General features: G+C 41.2%; 1 protein-coding gene across 2 annotated transcripts in view; it reads right to left on the minus strand.

Annotated features, from left to right (window-relative positions):
• The window catches only part of LOC115192777 (ATP-binding cassette sub-family C member 8), a 134,914-nt gene that overhangs the window by 98,746 nt on the left and 10,344 nt on the right, over window positions 1-25,824 (minus strand). The window contains exons 2-5 of one of the 2 annotated variants that reach the window (XM_029751629.1): window positions 21,410-21,551; window positions 13,827-13,948; window positions 7,855-8,021; window positions 3,326-3,568 (exon numbers count right to left, since the gene is read on the minus strand). In XM_029751629.1, the coding sequence (XP_029607489.1) occupies window positions 3,326-3,568; window positions 7,855-8,021; window positions 13,827-13,948; window positions 21,410-21,551 (674 nt within the window). Of the gene's footprint in view, window positions 1-3,319; window positions 3,569-7,854; window positions 8,022-13,826; window positions 13,949-21,409; window positions 21,552-25,824 lie in introns of both variants that reach the window. The other variant, XM_029751628.1, reaches the window with a different exon arrangement.

The following is a 25,824-nucleotide window of genomic DNA, read 5'->3' on the forward strand; positions in this document are numbered from 1 at the left end:
GCTTGGAGGCAGCTTGGAGACACTCTCAGGTCAGGCTCTTTGATGCAGAGAGCACAGGTGCAGATACATAAATAAACCAAATTCGGTTCTTCTGCTTCTGTTAAATCACATTCACTTCCGAAACTTTACAGTTTCTTAGATACATACACATGTACATGTAGCCCATGGGGATGTGTGAAACTCGCTCCTCAGCCTGAAGTGTCCCTACTTGCGCCAGCGCATAGCTAGCTTTTCTCTTAGCGCCGACTGGTAAGACGCGTCGGGAGGGCGGTGACGCGTGCTAGCAAGCCAGAAGTCTTGGGTTCGAGCTTCATGAATTATTTGCTAAGCAAGCAGCGTGACATCTGTTACATACACGTCACGTACCAAGCCATTACATACCCCTTGCATTCAGGCTCATATAGGATTTGTCACTCTACACACTGGACCTCAACATGGATTTAATATGTATGCATATATATGGCTTTCTAGTTCCACAGTAATGACAAAATACTCTACTGAAAATCATTCTGACTGCATATTCTAGTGCTGCAGTGTAAATACCCATGTGCTTGTTTAACCCTGCACCTGTTTCAACCCACCCCATGCTCGGGTCACTGCTCTAGGCCCAAGCCAGTCTCTGTGAATAGCCTGTTAGATGCAGACAATGAGACGGTCAGAAGCTGCGAGACACAGCAGCACGCAGCAGGGCACAGAGGTTAAGAGTCACAGAAGGGTCAGGGTTTTCCTTCTGGCAGGAGAGAAGGATAAGAGAGATGGAAGGATGAAGCAGAGGGATGAAGGAGAGGAGAACAGAAATACTAAACTAAAAGGGGCAAAGGTCATTCTCATTCTACTGTGAACGATGGAACTCTCGGACCCCACGCAGGGTGAAAGCACTTGACTTTTCAAGGGTAACAAGTAGGAAGTGTGTGCGTGTGAGTGGGGATATGACAGTTCAGTTTTATAACAATAGAGAACAATGATTACCTGGAAGATCCATCTCAGTTTAATTGCTGCAATTAAACTGAGATGTCAAACCAGGACAGGCCATTGGAGAACAACTCAAATGGATGCTTTTTAATTAATTATTCCTATTCCCATTTTCACACAATCCAACTTGACAAGCTGCAATGACGCAAAGCAATGGAAACAGGATGTCATGCTTCAAGAGGATCATCCAAATCAACCCAAACATACTGTGCAATCTGCTCTTATATAAAGGCTTGATAATGTATTTATTCATCGCCGTGTGGAACATTCAAGCTGATCCTTATAACGCTTCTCTCCCAAACAGCAAAACTCTGCAGATGAATGTCCTCTTATGTCATATTTATATTTTTAGGGACCTTATTCATGCTGGACATTTGCATGATGTTATAAATCAACATTTACAATAATTGGTGAGGGTTCTCTCTCTCACGCTCTTTCTGTCTCCATATCTATTTATCTCCCCCTCTCCCTCTCTCTCTCTCTCTCTAAGCAGATCCCCTGGTTATAAAGCTTCTCTGCCAAACAGCAAAACTGCAGATTCATTTCCTCACAGCAAATTGGCCAGTGTTACCTAGTGTTGATTTTTCAGTGGAACATTTCTAGTGTTGATTCAGGAGAAAAATGAACTCTCTAAGTGTGAAATTAACACTCAGTGGTGTAAAATAACCCCAGTGTTGGTGTTAATAACTAGTGCTGAGTGTGAGAGTGTGATTGTGTCAGTTTTACTTGTGGAGATTAAACGTTCCCATCAAAACCACGCCCATCATTATCAGATTTCCCAGCATGCTCTACTGCAGGTAGACATTTTTAGGATTGTTTTTAATAACTGTGTTTTTGCATGTACATTGATTGATTCATCTTATGCAACACACAGATAAATAACATGCATTTCACTAAACTAATTCAATCAGTTAGTTTGATTTATTGCACCTGTTAGTTTAAATGGTTTAGGTAGTCTCCTCGCTATGTTCCTAACCAAGGCAGTCATTCTGAATGCAGGTTGCGGATTAATAAAATTCCAACTCTTGGATGTCCTAACTCTGGATTGTGATAGGAATTACACATCACTAGTATAATATACCTTGCAGGCCTGAAAATCAAGAGATTTATAACACCACTGTGTTAGAGTAAAACTTTGCCATCAAATGAAGGCCTTCTGATATATTTGAAGAATTGTCCTAAAGAGTTCAATTGTAACGATAAGATTCACCTCCAATAGGAACAAGCTGAAGACCACAGGACAGAACATGAATGAATTCAACAACGCGCTCTCTATCACTACCAAATACAGTCATGGGTGGTAACGCTACAATTCACTGGACAATGCAAGGCACACTGGAAAACTATATTGGAGGTGTGGCTTTTTGGGGGCGTGGCTTTCAATTTGTTGTTTTTGGCCAGCTGTGAGTTGAAGGGTTGAACATGTGGTCTATGATTATGTTAATCTCGCTCTCTTTCTTTCTCTCTCCATGTTTCTCTAGCTTTCTCTCTCTCTCTCTTACCCTACCCCCTTCTCTCTCTCTATCCATCTCTTACCTCTCTCTCTATCCATCTCTTACCTCCATCTATCCATCTCTTACCTCTCTCTCTATCTATCCATCTCTTACCTCTCTCTCTATCTATCCATCTCTTACCTCTCTCTCTATCTATCCATCTCTTACCTCTATCTATCCATCTCTTACCTCTCTCTCTATCCATCTCTTACCTCTCTCTCTATCTATCCATCTCTTACCTCTCTCTCTATCTATCCATCTCTTACCTCTCTCTCTATCTATCCATCTCTTACCTCTCTCTCTCTATCTATCCATCTCTTACCTCTCTCTCTCTATCTATCCATCTCTTACCTCTCTCTCTATCTATCCATCTCTTACCTCTCTCTCTCTATCTATCCATCTATCCATCTCTTACCTCTCTCTCTCTATCCATCCATCTATCCATCTCTTACCTCTCTCTATCTATCCATCTCTTACCTCTCTCTCTCTATCCATCTCTTACCTCTCTCTCTCTATCCATCTCTTACCTCTCTCTCTCTATCCATCCATCTATCCATCTCTTACCTCTCTCTCTCTATCCATCTCTTACCTCTCTCTCTCTATCCATCTCTTACCTCTCTCTCTATCCATCTCTATCCATCTCTTACCTCTCTCTATCCATCTATCCATCTCTTACCTCTCTCTCTATCTATCCATCTCTTACCTCTCTCTATCCATCTCTATCCATCTCTTACCTCTCTCTCTATCTATCCATCTCTTACCTCTCTATCCATCTCTTACCTCTCTATCCATCTCTTACCTCTCTCTCTCTCTCTCTCTCTCTCTGTGTGAGAGAAGTAAAGTAGTATTACTACCTTTACCCTCTGGCTCTCGAAAGCCTTGCGGAGCTTCAGGTAGTTGGTGAGGGCTCGCATGGCGATGGGCAGCTTGCCGATGACCTTGAGGTCGATGGGGCGGCGGTGGGCTGCCGTGATGAATGTGTTCATCCACCAATAGGTGGCCTTGGACAGCAGGTTGACGAAGGGCTGCAGGAACCTCACCCCCAGGTCCTGCAGGTCCTCTGGAGGCTTCACCTCTGTAGCCTCAGTGAAACACAGGTAGCGCTGTGTGAAGGGACATAGGGAGAGAAACAGAGGGAGACAGAAATACTCATTATAAACATTTATGAAACATACAAGTGTTATACATCGGTTTAAAGATTAACTTCTTGTTAATCCAACCACGGTGTCAGATTTCAAAAAGACTTCACGGCGAAAGCAAACCATGCGATTATCTGAGAACAGCGCCCAGCAGACAAATCATTACAAACAGTAACCAGCCAAGTAGACGAGTAACACAAGTCAGAAATAGCGATAAAATGAATCACTTACCTTTGATGATCTTCATATGGTTACACTCACAAAACTCCCAGTTACCCAATAAATGTTTGTTTTGTTCGATCAAGTCCCTCTTTATATCCAAAAACCTCAGTTTTGTTAGCGCGTTTTGTTCTGTAATCCACTGTCTCAAACAACATCAGGTGAAATTGCAGAGCGTGAAACTTAACAAAACAGAAATTCTCATAATAAACATACATAAAAGATACAAATGTTATACACCAGCTTAAAGATAAACTTCTTGTTAATCCAACCACTGTGTCAGACTTAAAAAACGTTTTACGGCGAAAGCAAACCATGCGATTATCTGAGAACAGCGCTCAGCAGACAAATCATTACAAACAGTTAGCAGCCAAGAAGAGGAGTAACAAAAGTCAGAAATAGCGATAAAATGTATCACTTACCTTTGATGATCTTCATATGGTTGCACTCACAAGACTCCATGTTACACAATAAATGTTCGTTTTGTTCAATAATGTCCCTCTTTATGTCCAAAAACCTCAGTTTTGTTGGTACGTTTTGTTCAGTAATCCTTTGGAAAAAAGCGCTCTCACAACAGACAGACGAAAAATCAAAACAATACAATAAAAGTTCGTAGAAACATGTCAAACGATGTTTATAATCAATCCTCAGGTTGTTTTTGTCATAAATAATCGACCATATTTCAACCGGACAATAGCTTCGTCAATAGAAAAGGAAAAACAAGAAAGGCACGCTCCTGTTCATGCGCAGGACTCATGTCTGGAAATTTCCACTGTCCTCTCATTGAAAGTGGTGTCTCTCCCTCATTTTTCAGAGTAAAAGCCTGAAACAATGCCTAAAGACTGGTTACATGTAGTGGAAGCCATAGGGATCGTGAACTAGGTCATAAGTCTTTGTATGGTGGATAGGCTTTCAATGGAAAAACAGGCATTTCAAAAAAATAATAGCACTTCCTGGATGGATTTTCCTCAGGTTTTTGCCTGCCATATCAGTTCTGTTATACTCACAGACATTATTTTAAGAGTTTTGGAAACTTTAGAGTGTTTTCTATCCACATCTAACAATTATATGCATATCCTAGCTTCTGGACCTGAGTAGCAGACAGTTTACTTTGGGCATGCTTTTCATCCAAAATTCCGAATGCTGCCCCCTACCTTAGTGAGGTTAATTATATTGTTGGCCTGTTCTCCACTGGATATCACAGATAGTGTCTGATCATTACGGGTGATGAAGAATATTTGACCGTGAAGTTGGCTCTGTTGTGTAATAAATTATGGGTTTCCTGATAACGGGTTGGCAAAAGTATCAACACCTTGGCAAAGCCTCCCTGTATTAGACACTGAAATAAAACCCCTGAATTGTGTTTACTTAAGCTTTTCAGTTTTAGAGCTACAGTACCAGTCAAAAGTTTGGACACACCTAATCATTCAAGGGTTTTTCTTTCTTTTTTACTATTTTCTACATTGTAAAGAGAAACGACAGTCCATCATTACTTTAAGACATGAATGTCAGTCAATCTGGAAAGTTTCTTCAAGTGCAGTCGCAAAAACCATCAACCACTATGATGAAACTGGCTCTCATGAGGACCGCCACAGGAAAGGAAGACAGAGTTACCTCTGCTGCAGAGGATAAATTCATTAGAGTTACCAGCCTCAGATTGCAGCCAAAAGAAATGCTTCAAAGAGTTCAAGTAACAGACAAATCTCAACATCAACTGTTCAGAGGAGACGTGAATCAGGGCTTCATGGTCGAAATGAAACCACTACTAAAGGACACCAATAATAATAAGATACTTGGGCCAAGAAACACAAACAATGGACATTAGACAGGTGGAAATCTGTCCTTTGGTCTGAAGAGTCCAAATTTGATTCCAACTGCCGTGAGAGGCAGAGTAGGTGAACAGATGATCTCCTCATGTGTGGTTCCCACTGCGAAGCATGGAAGAGGAGGTGCGATGGTGTGGGGGTGCTTTGCTGGTGACACTGTCTGTGATTTTAGAGTTCAAGGCACAGTAACCAGCATGGCTACCACAGCATTCTGCAGTGATACGCCATCCCATGTGGTTTGCACTTAGTGGGATTATCACTGGCCTCCATAATCACCCAACCTCAACCCAATTGAGATGGATTGGGATGAGTTGGTCCACAGAGTGAAGGAAAATCAGCCAACAACTGCTCAGCATATGTGTAAATTCCTTCAAGACTGTTGGAAATGCATTCCAGGTGAAGCTGGTTGAGAGAATGCCAATTGTGTGCAAAGCTGTCATCAAGGCAAAGGGTGGCTACTTTGAAAATGATCAAATATAAAATACATTTTGATTTGTTTTAACACTTTTATTGGCTACAAATTTACATGATTCCATATGTGTTATTTCATAGTTTTGATGTGTTCACTATTATTCTACAATGTAGAAAAGAGTAAAAATAAAGAAAAACCCTTGAATGAGTAGCTGTGTCCAAACTTTTGACTGGTACTGTATGTTGAAGAGAAGAGAAAATAAGACAAGAGAAGACAAGAGAAGAGAAAAGGAAGAGAAGAAACGAGAAGAGAAAACAATGAGAATAGATGAAAGGAGAGGAGAGAAAGAAGTAAGGCCTGCACTAGGCCTAACAGTGAGGTACACCTCTGGTACCCTGAGTGCTGAAACGGGAGCATTGCCTAGTTTCTCATGCAGTGAATATTGCATTAGTGTTTTACTCTCTGCAACACTTTCGTTCCTAAGTAACACAGTCAGTTCAGCTCAATTCAGCAGTGAGAGTCTCAGCTTGGGGGAAACTAGGTTACCGAAGAATTACGGCATAGACACATAACTTCCACACACACTGCTATTTATAAACGCAAACAGAGAATTGGCCCAGCATGTAAAACCAAAAACGTAAGATTTATTTTTAATTAATTACTAGCCTGCAACAATTTTTGTACTCATTCGGTTGAAAAACTATAGATAAGGGCAGAGATGGGCAGTATTCATGCTACATGTATTTCAAATAAACTCAAAAAGAAATTAAAGAAATTGTCATAAAATACACCTGGGAGACAGAAATCTTTCTAATTGAGAGGGGGTCAAATACTTATTTCCTTCATTAAAATGCAAATCATTTTATAACATTTTTGACATGTGTTTTTCTGGATTTTTTTGTTGTTATTCTGTCTCTCACTGTTCAAATAAATCTACCATTAAAATTATAGACTGATCATTTCTTTGTCAGTGGGCAAACGTACAAATCAGCAGGGGATCAAATACTTTTTTTCCCTCACTGTATATTAATTACTGCTGAGTATTTTCTCATTGTTATTACTCTGGGTTGAAGTACTGTACACTCCAATGTATTCTGTAACAAGATACTTTCGAGAGCTGTAATACAAAATACTTTTTAATAAAAAAATGTATAGCAGTTCACAGTTTTCTGGCTCCTTTTCACCCTGCATTGGTATCAGAAGTCAGATGCACTATGGTTTGATACGAGCATCTGCTAAATTAAGTATATATAAATGTAATGTAAAAATTGACAGTTTGAAAAGCATGCTGAGTATTATTCTAACAAGCTCCGCCCCAAAACAAGTTTTTTTCCCGAGAAGGGATACATCTTCTCCAGACAGAACTACCATGGATTAAAATGATGCCTCATCCAGACAAAAAAGCTCATCATAAACCTCTATTAGAGGTACATGTAAGTGTTTGTCACAACAACCCAGCATATTCTGCCTGATCTATCAGCCTAATGAGCAGACCTGTAGGCAGCAATACTGATCATCCAATGTGCAGGTTCATCTAAAATTCTACAGTAGATTGAAAGAAGGGAGAGCTAATTAAAGCACAGGAAAGAGATGGCCGCCTATCACACTGAGTCAAATCAATTCACACACACACACACACACACACACACACACACACACACACACACACACACACACACACACACACACACACACACACACACACACACACACACACACACACACACACCTCACTCTAGGATGACACAAAAAGGCACACACAAATACCATCCCCCTCCCACACTGATGCTCACCCTGCCCAGTATGACATTGATCTCCACAGTCAGTAGTAGTCCGTAGAGCAGGGCCAGGAGTCCTGTGATGCCGTAGCGGAGTTGTCTCAGGCCGATGCCGTGCTCCGTGTACTTGGCGAACTTGATGGTTTTCATCAGAAAGGCCAAGACCCAGTAGAACAGTAGAGCTTTAGAGAAGATCAGAGAGGAACATTAGAACATGTTTGGAATCATAAGGAAATCCCCACTCAGTCTGACCACGGCAGTAATTTCAAGTCATCTCCTGATAAATGTAAATGGTTAGGAATGTCCTATACATTCCTAACAGATGATGCAGATATCCAGAGTAAGTCAAAGGAATTGTGTTTCTGGTGAACTGCACACTGCATCAGGAGTGGACTATCTTCTGTGAGGCACAGTGAGTGTGAAATGAATATCATGCATACATTTTATAATCCATCTTCCCTTTCTTTCCTCTGCTTTTGTCAGTTTAGTTCACATTTTGTGTCATAGCATTTCTGATGGTACAACTCAGTGTCAATAGGGAAGAAACAGCTGTAATAAACGGTCAGAATTACCGTGCCTACCTGTCGAAAGACAAATCACTCCCATATGCTATCCATTTTAAATCCCCAAGACACATCCTAAATTACCTGACAAATGTCATTTTTATATCTTCATACATTTTTGATGGGAGAGAAACCATGGTAACTGAGTCTCGTAGGAGAGAGTGTGCTGAGCATTCTGGTATTTGGTGTATTTTTCCTTAGCTCCCCCATGAATTCTGCAGATGTTCATAACAGAAACATGGCTTGCATTTTAAACACTAACCCATTTTCTCTCCCCCTATGTCAAGCAACATGGAAGCAGCGTTGCAGTAAGATCATCTCAAGCAAATTTGCTGAAACACAAAGCACCTCAAACAACGTCCGATCCAAAGACAGAGCCAGACTGCCAGAAATTATTCATAAACCATGACAATCAACGATGTCAAGAATATACATGTATACATTTTCCATTTGGCATATCTCGTCATGACAACTGTGTCAGAGTTTTTAACAACCCTCCCCCTTTTGTTCCATGCTGGCTGAAGACCAACTAGCCAGTAACTAGCTAATACCAGTTACAGATGAAAGGGGAAACCTCTGTGCTTTAGATCAGGGGTCTCCAACCTCTTCTAGCATTAGAGATACTTAAAACAATGAAACATGTTGTGAGCTACTCATTTTTTTCCAGTTTTCAAATAGGCACATTCTTCCCCTCTCCCCTCCCCTGCAACTCTTCCCCAGGTCCTTGGTGTACAAGAGAAAGTAGTGCACTCTGTTTTCTGTCAGTATGCCTGGTAAAATAATGGTTCATTAACAACTCTAAGGAGGCTCTATAAAATCTGCAATTTTTTTCCCCCCACATGTTCTGTTTTATATTTTCCAAAATTATGGTTCTCTGTTTTATTTTCCCTGGTTTTAGATTTTTGTTTTGTTTTTCACTCTCAAAATTACAATTGTTCATAGAGAAACAACAATGTTCTGAGTCCATGTCAATGCTTAAATCACATTTGAATTTGTTTAGGTCTGGAAGAAAATGAACATGTTTGATATTTTTGTATAAATCCCCTTTAATTGCGAATCAAATGAGTGAAGAATGTGCCATCTAATGTACTGGTCTAGGGACAGTTCTGTACTGCTGCTGCTCATTTCATGGCAAAGTTTGCAAATAACAAATAATAGATATACTTCTGCCAGGTAAGCCTACTTTGCAGTTAACATTTAATGGAGAAGGTTTTGGTAAAAGTATTTCTGTCAACCCACATCAACTGGCTACACACTGAGTGATGGACAAATACACGCACCACACAGACAGACAGGCAATATTGCTAGAAATGAATTGGCAGTTAGTTTTGGCTTTTTAAGCCAATAGTGGCCGGGGGTGGGATAATGTCAAAGTTGCATTGATTAGATTTTATTATGACAGTTTTTCGGTTGAACACATGAAAATTGCATGTACTTTCAGAATTGTTTCACGAGCTACTCATAGGTGGGCTGCAAGCTACTTCTAGCTTGCAATAGACCTGTTGGAGACCCCTGCCTTAGATGAATAGGGGAAACATATCATTATATCTGTTGATACGCTGCAGTCACATTTTGGCACCAGTAGACTAGCTACCTAGCTAGCTATGTTACCCACGCCCCTCTGCGAACACGCCTTTTGTGATGTTGCTTACAAGGCGGTACTAAATTTGTTTTAAGAGAATAAGACGTTACCATTGGTGTATTATTAAAATTAGAGGGGTTTTGTAATGTCACAAAAGCCCTTATAATCCCGCCGTCTGAATCCAAGTTTTTGACACAGGGGAGGGGACCAGTACTTTTATGAGTTATTTTTCATACTTTGGCCATCCTACTTTGATCTGGTTTCACTGAATATCATCAAATTTCATAAAAACACGATGTTGACTGTGCAGGACCTTTAATATTCTCAGCTGTCATTAGTATCACTACTTATTCAATACAAATTATTTACGAGGATAACTATCTCTGACTCCTGCTCAGCGGACACACATAGAATATTCTACTACATTGTTTGTCTACCTCGAACTGCAGTATAATTAATAGCCATTCAATCTGACCTATAGATCGAAAGCCATCTCAACATAATGAACTGTACATCTAGATTAACAGTTCATTTGTAATGCCTATGGTTTAGACCAAGGATGGGCAACTTTGATGGGGGGCACAAAAAAATCTTAAAATCATGAGTGGTTTGCAGGTCTGCTTATCCATTCCGACACATGCAGTCAGAGCCGGCCCTAGCCATTTGGGGGCCCTAAGTGAAATTCTGTTGTGGGGGCCCCCCACATTGCGAGCAAAATATTTTTGCGGCCCCATCTTGACAGTGGAGAGAACAATTACAAGTTTTAAAGCATGTTCACTGCAATTCTACACATTTTGCCATTGGAAGGAGAGAAGATTTAGCAATTTTACAGCTAATTTCCTGCAATTCTACTCATTTTGCCAATGTTTGCAGTTTTGAATATGATATCTGAGTGACAGTGAGTAACAAAATCAATGGAGGTCCCCGGTTGGTAATTTTACCATCATTACTACAAGTTTAGATAGCTGGCTAGACTCATTTACCAATCCATTTTTTTTTACTGGCATGGGCTAACTGAGTGACTGTCATTGACCGACGCGGTAGAGATACTCTCAATGATCGGCTATGAAAAGCCAACTGACATTTACTCTTGTGTTGCTGACTTGTTGCACCCTCGACAACTACTGTGATTATTATTATTTGACCATGCTGGTCATTTATGAACATTTGAACATCTTGGCCATGTTCTGTTATAATCTCCACCCGGCACAGCCAGAAGAGGACTGGCCACCCCTCATAGCCTGGTTCCTCTCTAGGTTTCTTCCTAGGTTTTGGCCTTTCTAGGGAGTTTTTCCTAGCCACCGTGCTTCTACACCTGCATTGCTTGCTGTTTGGGGTTTTAGCCTGGGTTTCTGTAGAGCACTTTGAGATATCAGCTGATGTCAGAAGGGCTATATAAATAAGTTTGATTTGATTTGATAACAAGAGAAAAACTGCTGATGCACAACCACATTTTGAAATTGCACCTGGTGTATTCTACTATTCTAACACTCAACAGGAAGTTGAGACCCCGACTGAGTTCCCCCCACCAGTTGCCCATCCCTGGTTTAGATGAAACCACTTATAGTACATCATTGAATTGCTCATTGATTGTGCTTAGAAGACCTTCGGGGCCAGCAAGGCTGCAGTGAGTCATACAAGGTTTATCCACCATTCAGTAAAGCAAGAGGTTGCTCTCGACCACACAGTAGTTGGGCATCTCTTCTACAACCTGTGGCTTCTTTGCACTGCAGAGAGGCAGACCTCAGCAGTTGAAGATGGACGTTTTCATGTTTAGTCCTAAAGTGAGGTGAACTGTGCATTAAAGTGTGGTGACCATTCTGCCATAGTTTGCACGCACACATGCACACACACACACTTTATGCACACACGCACACGCACACACTTTATGCATAAACGCACGCACACACACTTTATGCATACATGCACACACACACGCTTTATGCACACACCCACTGTATGCATACACACAAAAACACTATCAAACATGTAATTTTTACAGTAAATTACAGGCAATATTTATATCGTTTTTTTTTAATACATATTTGCAAGTAGCTCGCTTACCTACAACATTTTCGTTAACGGTAACAGAATCCCTCAGCAGATGCCATAATGGAGGTCAGAACCTATTTGGAGGAGCCCCTCCAAAGATCTGCAGATCCTCTGAGCTGGTGGAAGAACAAGGCCTCTGTCTACCCACGGCTTACTAAAGTCATGACAGGGAGACTCTGCATAGTGGCCACATCCGTTTCCTCTGAGAGGGTCTTCTCGAAAACGGGACAAATAATTACTGAGAGAAGAAACCGAATCAGCCCCTCGAAAGTGAGGCAGCTTGCATTTCTGAATGCAAATCTCTCATAAAAACAAAATATGGTCAGCATTGCTGTGTGCTGCTGGTTATAACATGGCAATAAAGAAGAGAGAGAAAATAGGGACCAGTTTAATGTTTTAAGTGGGATGCTGCAGTTTTACACATTGTTATTTATTTATCTTTGATATGGTGCAATATTCTATTATTGTTCAGGTTGTATTAGTTTTGAATTGTTACATTTATATGCACTTTGTTTATATACATTCAAAAGTTATACTTTAAATACAAATGTTTAATAGCATTCTTTTTCATAACAAACCAATGCATTTTTAAATACATTGTGGTTAAGGTAAAGTATTTCATTTAATAATTTAATTAGAATTGTTTTAACACCAGTCATAATCAAACTATTGCAAACTGTTTGACCTGAAAAAATACAAAACATATTTTTTTTAAAGAGCCATTTGGGAGCCAAAAGAGACGGCTCTTTTTGGTGAGCTGAGCCAAACAAGCCGGCTCACTGAAAAGAGCCAGAATACCCATCATTACAAACCAACACAACTTTATATTCAACCTCTATTTTAAATGAGTGGTTTAAGTTGTTAGGGCACTATCACATGTTCAGCATTCTCACTAACGGGTGCAACAACTATAGTTGTTAGGGCACTATCACATGTTCAGCATTCTCACTAACAGGGGGTACAACAACTATAGCTGTTAGGGCACTATCACATGTTCAGCATTCTCACTAACAGGGGGTGCAACAACTATAGCTGTTAGGGCACTATCACATGTTCAGCATTCTCACTAACGGGTGCAACAACTATAGCCACTTACAAGACACGCCTCAAAATATGTTAATTAGCCAGAGATTCTTTCGCCACCTACAACATTTTCCCACAATGAACCATAATTGACACTATGCCTCTGTAAATATAAAGCAAAACAGGTAATACAGTTGTATAGTAGCGTAGTGGAACGCCATTGAGCCCCCATAATGCATTGCACTTTACAGTACCATAGCTAACTGTGAAAGTTTTGCTGTAAATTTACAGCAATTGGTTACAGTGCACTGAAAAGTGCTTTGAGAACAATTAAGGAGCCCTGCCTAGCAGTAGCTTGGGGAAGTTGGAGGTAAGTTTTAAGGAGCCTTACCTAGCAGTAGCTTGGGGAAGTTGGAGGTAAGTTTTAAGGAGCCTTACCTAGCAGTAGCTTGGGGAAGTTGGAGGTAAGTTTTAAGGAGCCTTACCTAGCAGTAGCTTGGGGAAGTTGGAGGTAAGTTTTAAGGAGCCTTACCTAGCAGTAGCTTGGGGAAGTTGGAGGTAAGTTTTAAGGAGCCCTGCCTAGCAGTAGCTTGGGGAAGTTGGAGGTAAGTTTTAAGGAGCCTTACCTAGCAGTAGCTTGGGGAAGTTGGAGGTAAGTTTTAAGGAGCCTTACCTAGCAGTAGCTTGGGGAAGTTGGAGGTAAGTTTTAAGGAGCCTTACCTAGCAGTAGCTTGGGGAAGTTGGAGGTAAATTTTAAGGAGCCTTACCTAGCAGTAGCTTGGGGAAGTTGGAGGTCTCTATGTTGTGGTAGTAGATGATGGAGGTGATCCCAGCCATGAAGGCCAGGCCTGCAGGCATGTACAGGTGCAGGTGGAGGGACTGGGTGAACCTGGGAGAACACACATGTGCACATGCGTACACACACGAACACACACACACACACACACACACACACACACACACACACACACACACACACACACACACACACACACACACACACACACACACACACACACATCCCAATTGGTGTGTTTAAAATCATTCTATATACAACTTCATTATAGCTTTAATATGTCATACAACAATGCGATATAATAGCTACAATCAGGCATTGTGTGATAGTGAATGGTATTTTGGAGTGAAAGACTGGAGAGCAGCAGGAGAGCTCTTCCATTCAATTCAATTCCACAGACAATAATAATCCTGTGTAGTAGACTGTAGGGGACTGTACACACAAAACAAATGCTGAGTTCAGGCTAGGGTCTATTTTTCTCCACTTCCTGTCTGACTGACGTGCCCAAAGTAAACTGCCTGTTACTCAGGCCCAGTAGAAAGGATATGCATATAATTAGTACCATTGGATAGAAAACACTTTGCAATTTGTAGAAATGTTAAAATAATGTATGAGACTATAACACAACTGATATGGTAGGAGAAAATCCAAAGAACAACCAACCAGAAAATTGTTTTTTTTCTCCAATTGAACGTATAGGGTCATATCCAAATCCAGCTCCCAGATTGCAATTCCTATAGCTTCCACTAGATGTCAACAGTCTTTGTTCAAGGTTTCAGGCTTGTTTCTTCCCAAACAAGGAAGAATTTTGAGTTTTAGTACTGGGAGTCAGAGTTGGAAATCAGTCTGCGCGCGTACCTGCTAATTTTGCTTTCCTATCAAACATACTTCTTTCCGTATGAAATATTAGTTTAATTACATTTTAGGGTACCTGAGGATTAAATATAAATGTATTTTGATTTGTTTTAACAAAGTTCAGCGGTAGCTTTTTGGATTCCTTTCTCTGCATGTTGAACGAGTGGATTACTCAAATCGATTGGACCAACTAAACAGACTTTTTGGGATATAAAGAAAGATTTTATCTAACAAAATGACCATGCATGTTGTAGCTGGGACCCTTTGGATTGCAAATCAGAGGAATATTTTTAAAAAGTAAGTGAATATTTAATCACTATTTGTGATTTTATGAAGCCTGTGCTGGTTGAAAAATATTTTGATGTGGGGTGCTGTCCTCAAACAATCGCATGGCATGCTTTCGCTGTAAAGCCTATTGTAAATCGGACAATGCAGTTAGATGAACAAGACTTTAAGCTTCAACCGATATAAGACACTTGTATGTACCTAAATGTTTAATATCAATAATTTTAATGATTATTTATCTGAATTGCACGCCCTCCAATTTCACCGGAAGTTGTCGACAGCCCTAAGAAGTTTTAAATTTGGGTAAAATGTTGGACATAACACAGTCAGTTGGATAACAAACAACCCATTGTTTGACATTCTCTCAACCAGCTTCATGAGGAATGCTTTTACAACAGTCTTAAAGGAGTTCCCACTTACTCTTGGCAAATTAACTAACAAGCCATGCTGGTTAGTGTGCCTTGAACTCTAAAATCACAGACAGTGTCACCAGCAAAGCACCCCCACACCATCGCACCTCCTCTTCCATGCTTCGCAGTGGGAACCACACATGAGGAGATCATCCGTTCACCTACTCTGCGTCTCACGGCAGTTGGAATCAAATTTGGACTCTTCAGACCAAAGGACAGATTTCCACCGGTCAAATATCCATTGCTCGTGTTTCTTGGACCAAGCAAGTCTCTTCTTCTTCTTATTGGTGTCCTTTTGTAGTAGTTTCTTTGCAGCAATTCAACCATGAAGGCATGATTCACACAGTCTCCTCTGAACAGTTAATGTTGAGATGTGTCTGTTACTTGAACTTTGTGATGCATTTATTTGGGCTGCAATCTGAGGTGCAGTTAAATTAATTTATTCTCTGCAGCAGAGGTAACTTTGCGTCTTCCTTTCCTGTGGCAGTCCTCATGAGAGCCAGTTTCATCATAGCGCTTGATGCTTTTCACGACTGCACAAAGTTCTAGAAATGTTCCATATTGACTGACCTTCATGTCTTAAAGTAATGATGGACTGTCATTTCTCTTTGCTTATTTGAGCTGTTCTTGCCATAATATGGACTTGGTCTTTTACCAAATAGTGCTATCTTCTGTATACCACACCTACCATGTCACAACACAACTGATTGGCTCAAACGCATTAAGAAGGAAAGAATTTCCACACAATTAACTTTTAACAAGGCACACCTGTTAATTGAAATGCAATATAGGTGACTAACTCATGAAGCTGGTTGGGAGAATGTCAAGACTGTGCAAAGCTGTCATCAAGGCAAAGAGTGGCTACTTTGAAGAATCTCAAATATAAAATATATTTTCATATGTCTGGTTACTACGTGATTCCATATGTGTTATTTCATTGTTTTGATGTCTTCACTATTATTATACCATGTAGAAAGTATTACAAATTAAGGAAAACCCTTGAATGAGTAGGTTGGTCCAAACTTTTGACTGGTACTGTATATCAAAAAATATTTGATGAAAAATTGTATTTGACCTTACTGCTATTAGCCCATACAAACGCATTAAACAACACATTCAGTACATGGGACAGATGGTCCCCCCAAAAAAAATCTAAAGAAAGTTTGTTCTGAAGTGTTTGTCCTATATCTGAGAGATATAAGAAAGATCAGGAAACATTTGTTATATATATATTTTTTTTAAAAAATTTTTATTTTTACATGTATTTAACCTCTTATTTTTGGCACTAAACAGTCTCCATATATACTTCCATTCATTTCTTCAACTGGTACCGGTGGACTTTCAGACGAGTCTTGTGAGGCCTGTCCTAGACAGTCTCACCTTTCCACAGAGGAGTCATATTAGTGTGTACTGTAGCCCAAACTGTTCGGACACTACAGCCGATTTTGTGAGAAGACAGATTTTTGGGATGTCTCATGGTCTGACAAACACCGCTCCAGCTCTGTCACCTTTCACCGCAGATGCAGAAGTGCGACATCGGTGGATGCGGTGGATTGAGATGCATCAAATGCTAAATATCTCTAGTGTACACTGACAGATTTGTATTTTTTTAAATGTATTATGCTAATTAGTTTTCCCTGGTGGTGAGGATATTGACTCTAGGGGTTTAAGTTGGGTCATTGATGCTGGGTTATTGAGCTATGATCCACGAGGTCAAAGCAGAAGACTGGAGGTGTGGCTTATTATGGGCGGGGCTTTCAGTTAGTTATTTTAGCGCACCCGTGAGAGTGAATGTCATTCCAGTTAATCTGTTTTGTTGTATTGTCAACACCATGATAAGGTTGAGTGCTGACACTTTTATGGCTTTAATACAGTGTATGAAAGCGTAATGCTGGGAAATTGAGGCTTTCTTTAGGCTTTGGAAATGTTCAAGAAACTGTCCCAAAAAATGTTTTGTTACTCAGAGCTTTGTTATCTATTAAAATGAAATTGTATTAGTCACATGCGCAGAATACAATACGTGTAGACATTACAGTGAAATGCTTACTTACGAGATCCTAACCAACAATGCAATTTAAAAAAAAAACAGAATAAGACTAAGAGATAAAAGTAACAAGTAATTAAAGAGCAGCAGTAAAATAACTAAAGTGAGACTATATACAGGGGAGCACCGGTTAGCTGAGGTAGTATGTACATGTAGGTAGAGTTATTAAAGTGACTATGCAAAGATGACAACAGAGATTAGCAGTGGTGTAAAGAGGGGGTGAGGGGGGCATTGCAAATAGTCTGGGTAGCCATTTGACTAGATATTCAGGAGTCGTATGGCTTGAGGGTAGAAGCTGTTTAGAAGCCTCTTGGACCTAGACTTGGCTCTCCGGTACCGCTTGCCGTGCGGTAGCAGAGAGAACAGTCTATGACTAGGGTGGCTGGAGTCTTTTGCAATTTTTAGGGCCTTCCTCTGATACCACCTGGTATAAAAGTCCTGGATGGCAGAAAGCTTGGCCCCAGTGATATCCTGGGCCGTTCGCACTACCCTCTGTAGTGCCTTGCGGTCGGAGGCCGAGCAGTTGCCATACTAGGCAATGCTTACCATTTTTGCCTACACTAATATTTTTCCAAAACTGCATCTATGCCATTAATTAGGATGCTTAAGACAGAAGCTTAAATACTATATTAAATAAAACACAAAAATTTCAACAATGCAGAAAGTGTGGTTTCGCATAAACCAATGTTCATAGTGTTGAGGACTCGACCTCAACCACCTACCCTCACATCCTATGATGTTCCATAGTTCCCTACTCTAATTGCTAAGCTACCGGTCAGGTGAAAAATGTTTGTACAAAATCCAAACTATATTTGTAACTATGGTGTCCAGTAGAAGTCAGTGCTTGAAAGCAGTTTGGAACCAAAGAAATCATTGGAACTACGGCATAATCAGTGGGATCTCGCATTTTGCAACACACGTTTTGAAAAAGAAAGTGATCAAACAAAGTTTCTAATAAAGTAATACATGCATCAGCAAACTATTTCAAAGTTTTAACTGCTTAGTGATTTCGACGCATGCCTCGGAGCTCCGGTATCAAACGTAACATCACTACACAAGAGTATGAGTTATGTGGGGGAAAATTACATTCAGACACGCTATGCTGTTTTGTACTGAATTGTCTCTTGTTAAATGCTATGTTTTTTTTCTAACCTGATACAAACCTGACTGACAAACAGCTTCTATTTCCAGGCCATCAGACTGTTAAACAGTCAAAACTAGCCAGCCTCCGCCCAGTACCCTGCTCTGAACCTTAGTCGCTGTTACTATCCGGCTACCACCCGGTTCTCTACCCTGCACCTTAGAGACTGCTGCCCTATGAATTAGAGCCATTGAACACTGGTCACTTTAATAATGTTTACATACTGTTTTACCCACTTCATATGTATATTATGTAGTCAAGGCTCATCCTATATAACTGCTGCTGTACACACCTTTTCTATTCATATGCTATGCTGTCCATACTGTCTATAGACACTATATATATATATATATATATATATATATATATATATTTTGGCCCCATATTCGTTTTGTGGATATATAGGTACAATCCAGACATTTTTCGGTACCCTTCCTGTCACGTCCTGACCATTGTAAGAAGTAATTTTTCTATAGTAGATGGGTCAGCGCATGGCAGGGGGTGTTTGGTTGGTTGTCTGGGTCGCTATTTCTATGTTTTGAGTTCTAGGGTTTCTATTTCTATGTCGGGTTTTGTTTGGGGTTGATCTCCAATTGGAGGCAGCTGCTTCTTGTTGCCTCTGATTGGAGATCATATTTATGTAGGGGGTTTTCTATTTGTATACCATGGGTTGTTAATTTTGTGAGTAGTGTATGCCTGCTCTGCGTCACGGCTTTCTTGGTTTGTATTTCAAGTGTATTGTATATTGCATTAGTTTCACAATTGAATAAAAGATGTGGAACTACGATCACGTATTGGTCCGATCCTTCTGAAAGCCCTGACACTTCCCGAGATCTGTGCCTCGAGACAATCCTGTCTCGGAGCTCTACAGACAATTCCTTCGACCTCATGGCTTGGTTTTTTCTCTGACATGCACTGTCATCTGTGGGACCTAACATAGACAGGTGTGTGTCCAATCAATTGAATTTACCACAAGTGGACTCCAATCGAGTTGTAGAAACATCTCAAGGATGATCAATGGAAACAGGATGCACCTGAGCTACATTTCGAGTCTCATAGCAAAGGATCTGAATACATATATAAATAAGGTATTTATGTTTTTTTTTAAATTAGCAAAAAATTCTCAAAACCTGTTTTCACTTTGTCATTATGGGGTATTGTGTGTAGATTGACGAGGAAAATGTTTTATTTAATCAGTTTTAGAATAAGGCTGTAACACAACAAAATGTGGAAAAAGGGAAGGGGTCTGAATACTTTCCGAATACACTGTATATCCTCAACTAGCAGCTTCATTAAATAGTACCTGCCAAACACCAGTGTCAACGTCAACAGTGAAGAGGCGACTCCGGGATGCTGGCCTTATAGGCAGAGTTCCTCTGTCCAGTGTCTGTGTTCTTTTTCCCATTTTAATATTTTATTTTTATTGGCCAGTCTGAGATGTGTCTTTTTCTTTGCAACTCTGCCTAGAAGGCCAGCATCCCAGAGTCTCCTCTTCACTGTTGACGTTGACACTGGTGTTTTGCGGGTACTATTTAACAAAGCTGCCTGTTGAGGACTTGTGAGGCGTCTGTTTCTCCAACTAGACACCCTAATGTACTTGTCCTCTTGCTCAGTTGTGCACCGGGGCCTCCCACTCCTCTTTCTATTCTGGTTAGAGCCAGTTGGCGCTGTTCTGTGAAGTGAGTAGTACACAGCGTTGTACGAGATCTTGAGTTTCTTGGCAATTTCTCGCATGGAATAGCCTTCATTTCTCAGAACAAGAATAGACTGACAGGTTTCAGAAGAAAGTACTTTGTTTCTGGCCATTTTGAGCCTGTAATCGAACCCACAAATGCTAATGTTCCAGATACTCAACTAGTCAAAAGAAGGCCAGTTTTATTGATTCTTGAATCAGAACAACAGTTTTCAGCTGTGCTAACATCATTGCAAAAGGGTTTTCTAATGATCAATTAGCCTTTTAAAATGATAAACTTGGATTAGCTAACACAACATGCCATTGGAACAGAGGAGTGATGGTTGCTGATAATGGGCCTCTGTACCCCTATGTAGATATTCCATACAAAATCTGCCGTTTCCAGCTACAATAGCAATTTACAACATTAACAATGTCTACAACGTATATCTGATCAATTTTATGTTATTTTAATGGACAAAAAATGTGCTTTTCTTGCAAAAACATGGAAATGTCTAAGTGACCCCAAACAATTGAATGGTAATATATATATATATATATATATATATATATATATATATATATATATATATATATATATATATATATACACACAAAACAAATACGGGCCATTATTTATATATATATATATATATATATATACAGACACAGATGTCTCAAGTTGAGGGAGCGTGCAATTAGCATGCTGACTGCAGGAATGTCCACCAGAGCTGTTGCCAGAAAATGTTATGTTAATTGCTTTACAATAAGCCGCCTCCAACGTCGTTTTAGAGAATTTGACAGAACGTCCAACCGGCCTTACTCGTCAGTCCAAGAGGACTGGGGAGGTACTGGGGAGGTATTGATGAGGTACTGGGGAGGTATTGGGGAGGGGTACGTCAAACATGGCCATAGTTCCAGTAGAGCACTGGTTCTCAAACCTGATCCTGGGGACCTAAAGGGGTGAACATTTGTGTTTTGCCCTAACACTACACAGCTGATTCAAATGATCAACTCATCAAAAGGCTTTGATGATTTGAATCAGGTGTGTAGTGCTAGGGCAAAAACACAAATGTTCCCCCCTTTTGGTCCCCAGGACCAGGATTGAGAACCACTGCAGTAGAGGATTAGGGGGAAATGGACTCACCCATCAGAGACGATGCCCTCAGCAATCTCACAGACCAGGACAAAGAGGAGGATGAAGGTGAGGAGCCAGCGCAGGTTGTGACCAGGGAAGTGCAGCCAGGTGCTGTGGTGGATGTGCACCTTGGAGCTCTGGCTGCCCCAACCTTACAGCACACAGCAAACACAACAACAACAACACAGGAAACAGGAAATTAACCTCAGAGAACAGTGTGATGTCTGTCTGATGTCAACAATAACAACACAGGAAACAGGAAGTTAACCTCAGAGAACTGCGTGATGTCTGTCTGATGTCAACAATAACAACACAGGAAACAGGACTTTAACCTCAGAGAACTGTGTGATGTCTGTCTGATCTCAACAATAACAACACAGGAAACAGGACGTTAACCTCAGAGAACTGCGTGATGTCTGTCTGATGTCAACAATAACACAGGAAACAGGAAGTTAACCTCAGAGAACAGTGTGACGCCTGTCTACCGTAGCTTCCCTCCCTTCTTTATCTGATCTGATGAGAGACAGCAGTGCTTAGTTTGAGCTGGATCCTGCCGGAACAGGGGAACCCCTCAATTTAGGAATGCTTCGTTGCAAAACCCATTTGGCAAGTTTCAGTACCTCTCTTGGTATGAAAATGTATTTTCACCATTTGCAATGTAAAAATTATAATAAAATCAGAGTTAATTCAAGTTGCCTCTGTAATTCTCCTGCCCCCTAAAACACATCATGTGAAAACGATATTATAATAACTGATTCGTGTTGGGCTGGCCCAGGTTTATGGTTTGCTCAAACTTGTAGCCCGTATAGACCAATGTGTGGCCATTACTGTGGTGAGAGCGAAACACGTGCCTGTATCTCTTACAGAACTCCCTTTCTATGATCCCTCTCCCTCTCTCTGCTCTGATAAACATGAGCCTGCAACTCTCATCTGTCCAGCATTGTACTTAAAGTCAAATCAAATGTCATTTGTCACATGCACCGACTACAAGAGATGTAGACCTTAAAGTGAAACGCTTACTTACAAACCCTTAACCAAAAATGCAGAAAATATTTACTAAATAAACTAAAGTAAAAAATGTAATAAAAAGTAGCACAATAAAATGACAATAACAAACAAGGGGGGGTCAATGTAAATGTGACCATTTGATTAACTGTTCAGCAGTCTTATGACTAGGGGGTAGATGCTGTAAAGGAGCATTTTGGATCTAGACTTGGCTCTCCGGTAGCGCTTGTCGTGCGGTAGCAGAGAGAACAGTCTATGACTTGGATGACTGGAGTCTTTGACAATTATTTGGGCCCTCCCTCGACACCCCCTAGTATATAGGTCCTGGATGGCAGGAAGCTTGGCCCCAGTGATGTACGGGGCTGTACGCACAACCCTCTGCAGCGTCTTATGGTTGGACGCCGAGCAGTTGCATTACCAGGTGGTGACACAACCGGTCAGGATGCTCTCGATGGTGCGGCTGTAGAACTTTTTGAGGATCTGGGGACCTGTGCCAAATCTTTTCAGTCTCCTGAGGGGGAAAATGTGTTGTCATGCCCTCTTCACAACTGTCTTGGTGTATTTGGACCATGATAGTTCGTTGGTGATGTAGACACTCTCAACCCACTCCACTACAGCCCCGACAATGTTAATGAGGGCCTGTTTGACCCTCCTTTTCCTGTAGTCCAAAATCAGCTCCTTTGTCTTGCTCACATTGGGGGAAACGTTGTTGTCCTGGCACCACATTGCCAGGTCTCTGACCTCCTCCCTATAGGCTGTCTCATCGTTGTCGGTGATCAGGCCTACCACTTTTATGTCGTCAGCAAATGTAATGATGGTGTTGGAGTCGTGCTTGGCCACGCAGTCGTAGGTGAACAGGGAGCACAGGAGGGGACTGAGCACGCACTCCTGAGGGACCCCAGTGTTGAGGATCAGTGTGACAGATGTTATGTTTCCCACCCTTACCACCTGGCGGTGGCCTGTCAGGAAGTCCAGGATCCAGTTGCAGGGGTAAGTGTTCAGTCCCAGGGTCCTTAGTTTAGTGATGAGCTTTGAGGGCACTATGGTGTTGAATGCTGAGCTGTAGTCAATTAATAGCATTCTCACGTAGGTGTTCCTTTTGTCCAGGTGGGAAAAGGCAGTGTGAAGTGTGATTGAGATTGCGTCATCTGTGGATTTGTTGGGGTGGTATGCGAATTGGAGTGGGTCTAGGGTTTCTGGGATAATGGCTACACTCTTCATGGCTACTGACGTGAGTGCTACAGGGTGGTAGTCATATAGGGAGGGTACATTCGTTTTCTTGGGCACAGGGACTATGGTTGAAAATGTCAGTGAAGTCACTTACCAGTTGGTCCGCGCATGCTCTCAGTACACGTCCTGCTAATCCGTCTGGCCTTGTGAACGTTGACCTGTTTAAAGGTCTTGCTCACATCGGCTACGGATAGCGTGATCACACAGTCAACCAGAACAGCTGGTGCTCTCATGCATGCTTCAGTGTTGCTTGCCTCCAAGCGAGCATAAAAGGCATTTAGCTAGTCTGGTAGGCTTGTGTCACTGGTCAGCTCGCGTCTGGGTTTTCCTTTGTAGTGCTTAATAGTTTGCAAGCCCTGACACATTTGATGAGCGTCAGAGCCGGTGTAGTAGGATTCAATCTTAGTCCTGTACTGACACTTTGCCTGTTTGATGGTTTGTCTGAGGGCATAGCGGGAAGTGTTGGAATTAGTGTCCCGCTCCTTGAAAGTGGCAGCTCTAGCCTTTAGCTCGGTGCGGATGTTGCCTCATGTCTTCTGGTTTGGATATGTACGTACGGTCACTGTGGGGACGACGTCATCGATGCACTTATTGATGAAGCCGGTGACTGAGGTGGTATACTCCTCAATGCCATTGGATGAATCCCGGAACATATTCCAGTCTGTGCTAACAAAACAGTCCTGCAGTGTAGCATCCATGTCATCTGACCACTTCCGAATTGAGTGAGTCACTGGTACTTCCTGCTTTAGTTTTTGCTTGTAAGCAAGAATCAGGAGGATAAAATGATGGTCAGATTTGCCAAATGTAGGGTGAGGGAGAGCTTTGTATGTGTCTCTGTGTGTGGTGTAAAGGTGGTCTAGAGTTTTTTTTTCTAAACTTATTTCCTCATAGAATCATAGGGAAGGGTGCTGGAGGTGCCACAGCATAAATGAAATAATTCAGAATACTACACCAGGAATAGGTCTATCATTTAGCCACAGAGGATCAATAGCTTATTGTGTGTTTTGTGTGTTGCCCAATCCCAAGCATTCCTACCGTCGGGAACGCACCGTTTATCTGTCAGTGAACAACATGCAAAACAGGCTTTGGATTCTGCTGAAAAGAGAGTACTAAACTGTTTGTAGGCTACCAAATATGTTATCAACTTCCAAATAGGCCTATTGAGCGAACAACATTGTTTGACAAAGTTAAACAAGGAAGACATAGGCTTTCGGCACGAGCGCATTGGCCATCGCCGGTGAGTGAGCTGTGCATCATTGAGTGAGTCTGTGAAACTGGAAAGTTTTTTTAGGACTATAATTTCCTCCTAGTATTGTACAATAAGTGTGTCTTTTCCCAGACCCTAGGCTTAGAAAAATAATTCCCCTGTGTGCAACTTCTGCATGCGCCTCTACTCTAGTACTCTATGCCAGCACGCAAAAACAAAGATACATATGCAATGCTTTATTATAACCTTTTTCTTTTAATGCATTCTGGTACCTCAGAGCCCCCCAGGTCACCCTCCTCTCAGCTCACTTTTTGTTCTGGCAGGTCCCAATTTACAAATGAAGCACTAGGAGAGAGTTGGACAGGTGAGAGTCAATTTCAATATTATACATTTTACTTGTCTACAGCCGGGATTCAATCCAATCAAGCTTTTTCAGCTATGCACATTTTAAAGGCAATGTTTCTTGTTCACACATACCGCAATCACGGTAAACGCTGAACATGTCAGCTCAATCATAAATGACCTTCAAATGTCAAGTGCTCCATAAGGCGGATCTGCTGCTGATTAGATAAAATCCTGGCCTCAAATAAGACACCTCAGACTACTGATTCACGTACAAGGACTGTGGTGGACACACACAATCCCCTTCAGGTGAATTCACTTCCAGACATTTGCTTAAAGTTGTAGATTCAATTCTGCTAACTCCCAGTCCAACCTTGAAAAGCTTAACAAGGAAGTTGTCCCTGTGAGTTATAGGAGTAGGACAAGATGAAAGGTCATAGGAGCAGGACAAGACGAAAGGTCATGAGATAGGACAAGATGAAAAATCGTAGGAGTAGGACAAGAGGAAAGGTCAAAGGAGCAGGACAAGATGAAAGGTCGTAGAAGTAGGACAAGATAAAAGGTCATCCGAGGGGAGTCAGTGGCAACCGGCCAAGTCTGTGAAGGCCTTCACTGCGAGGTGGGTCACCAAGCTAATCTC

The sequence above is a fragment of the Salmo trutta genome, chromosome 4, assembly GCF_901001165.1.
Source record: "Salmo trutta chromosome 4, fSalTru1.1, whole genome shotgun sequence".
In the NCBI taxonomy this organism is placed as follows: domain Eukaryota; kingdom Metazoa; phylum Chordata; class Actinopteri; order Salmoniformes; family Salmonidae; genus Salmo; species Salmo trutta.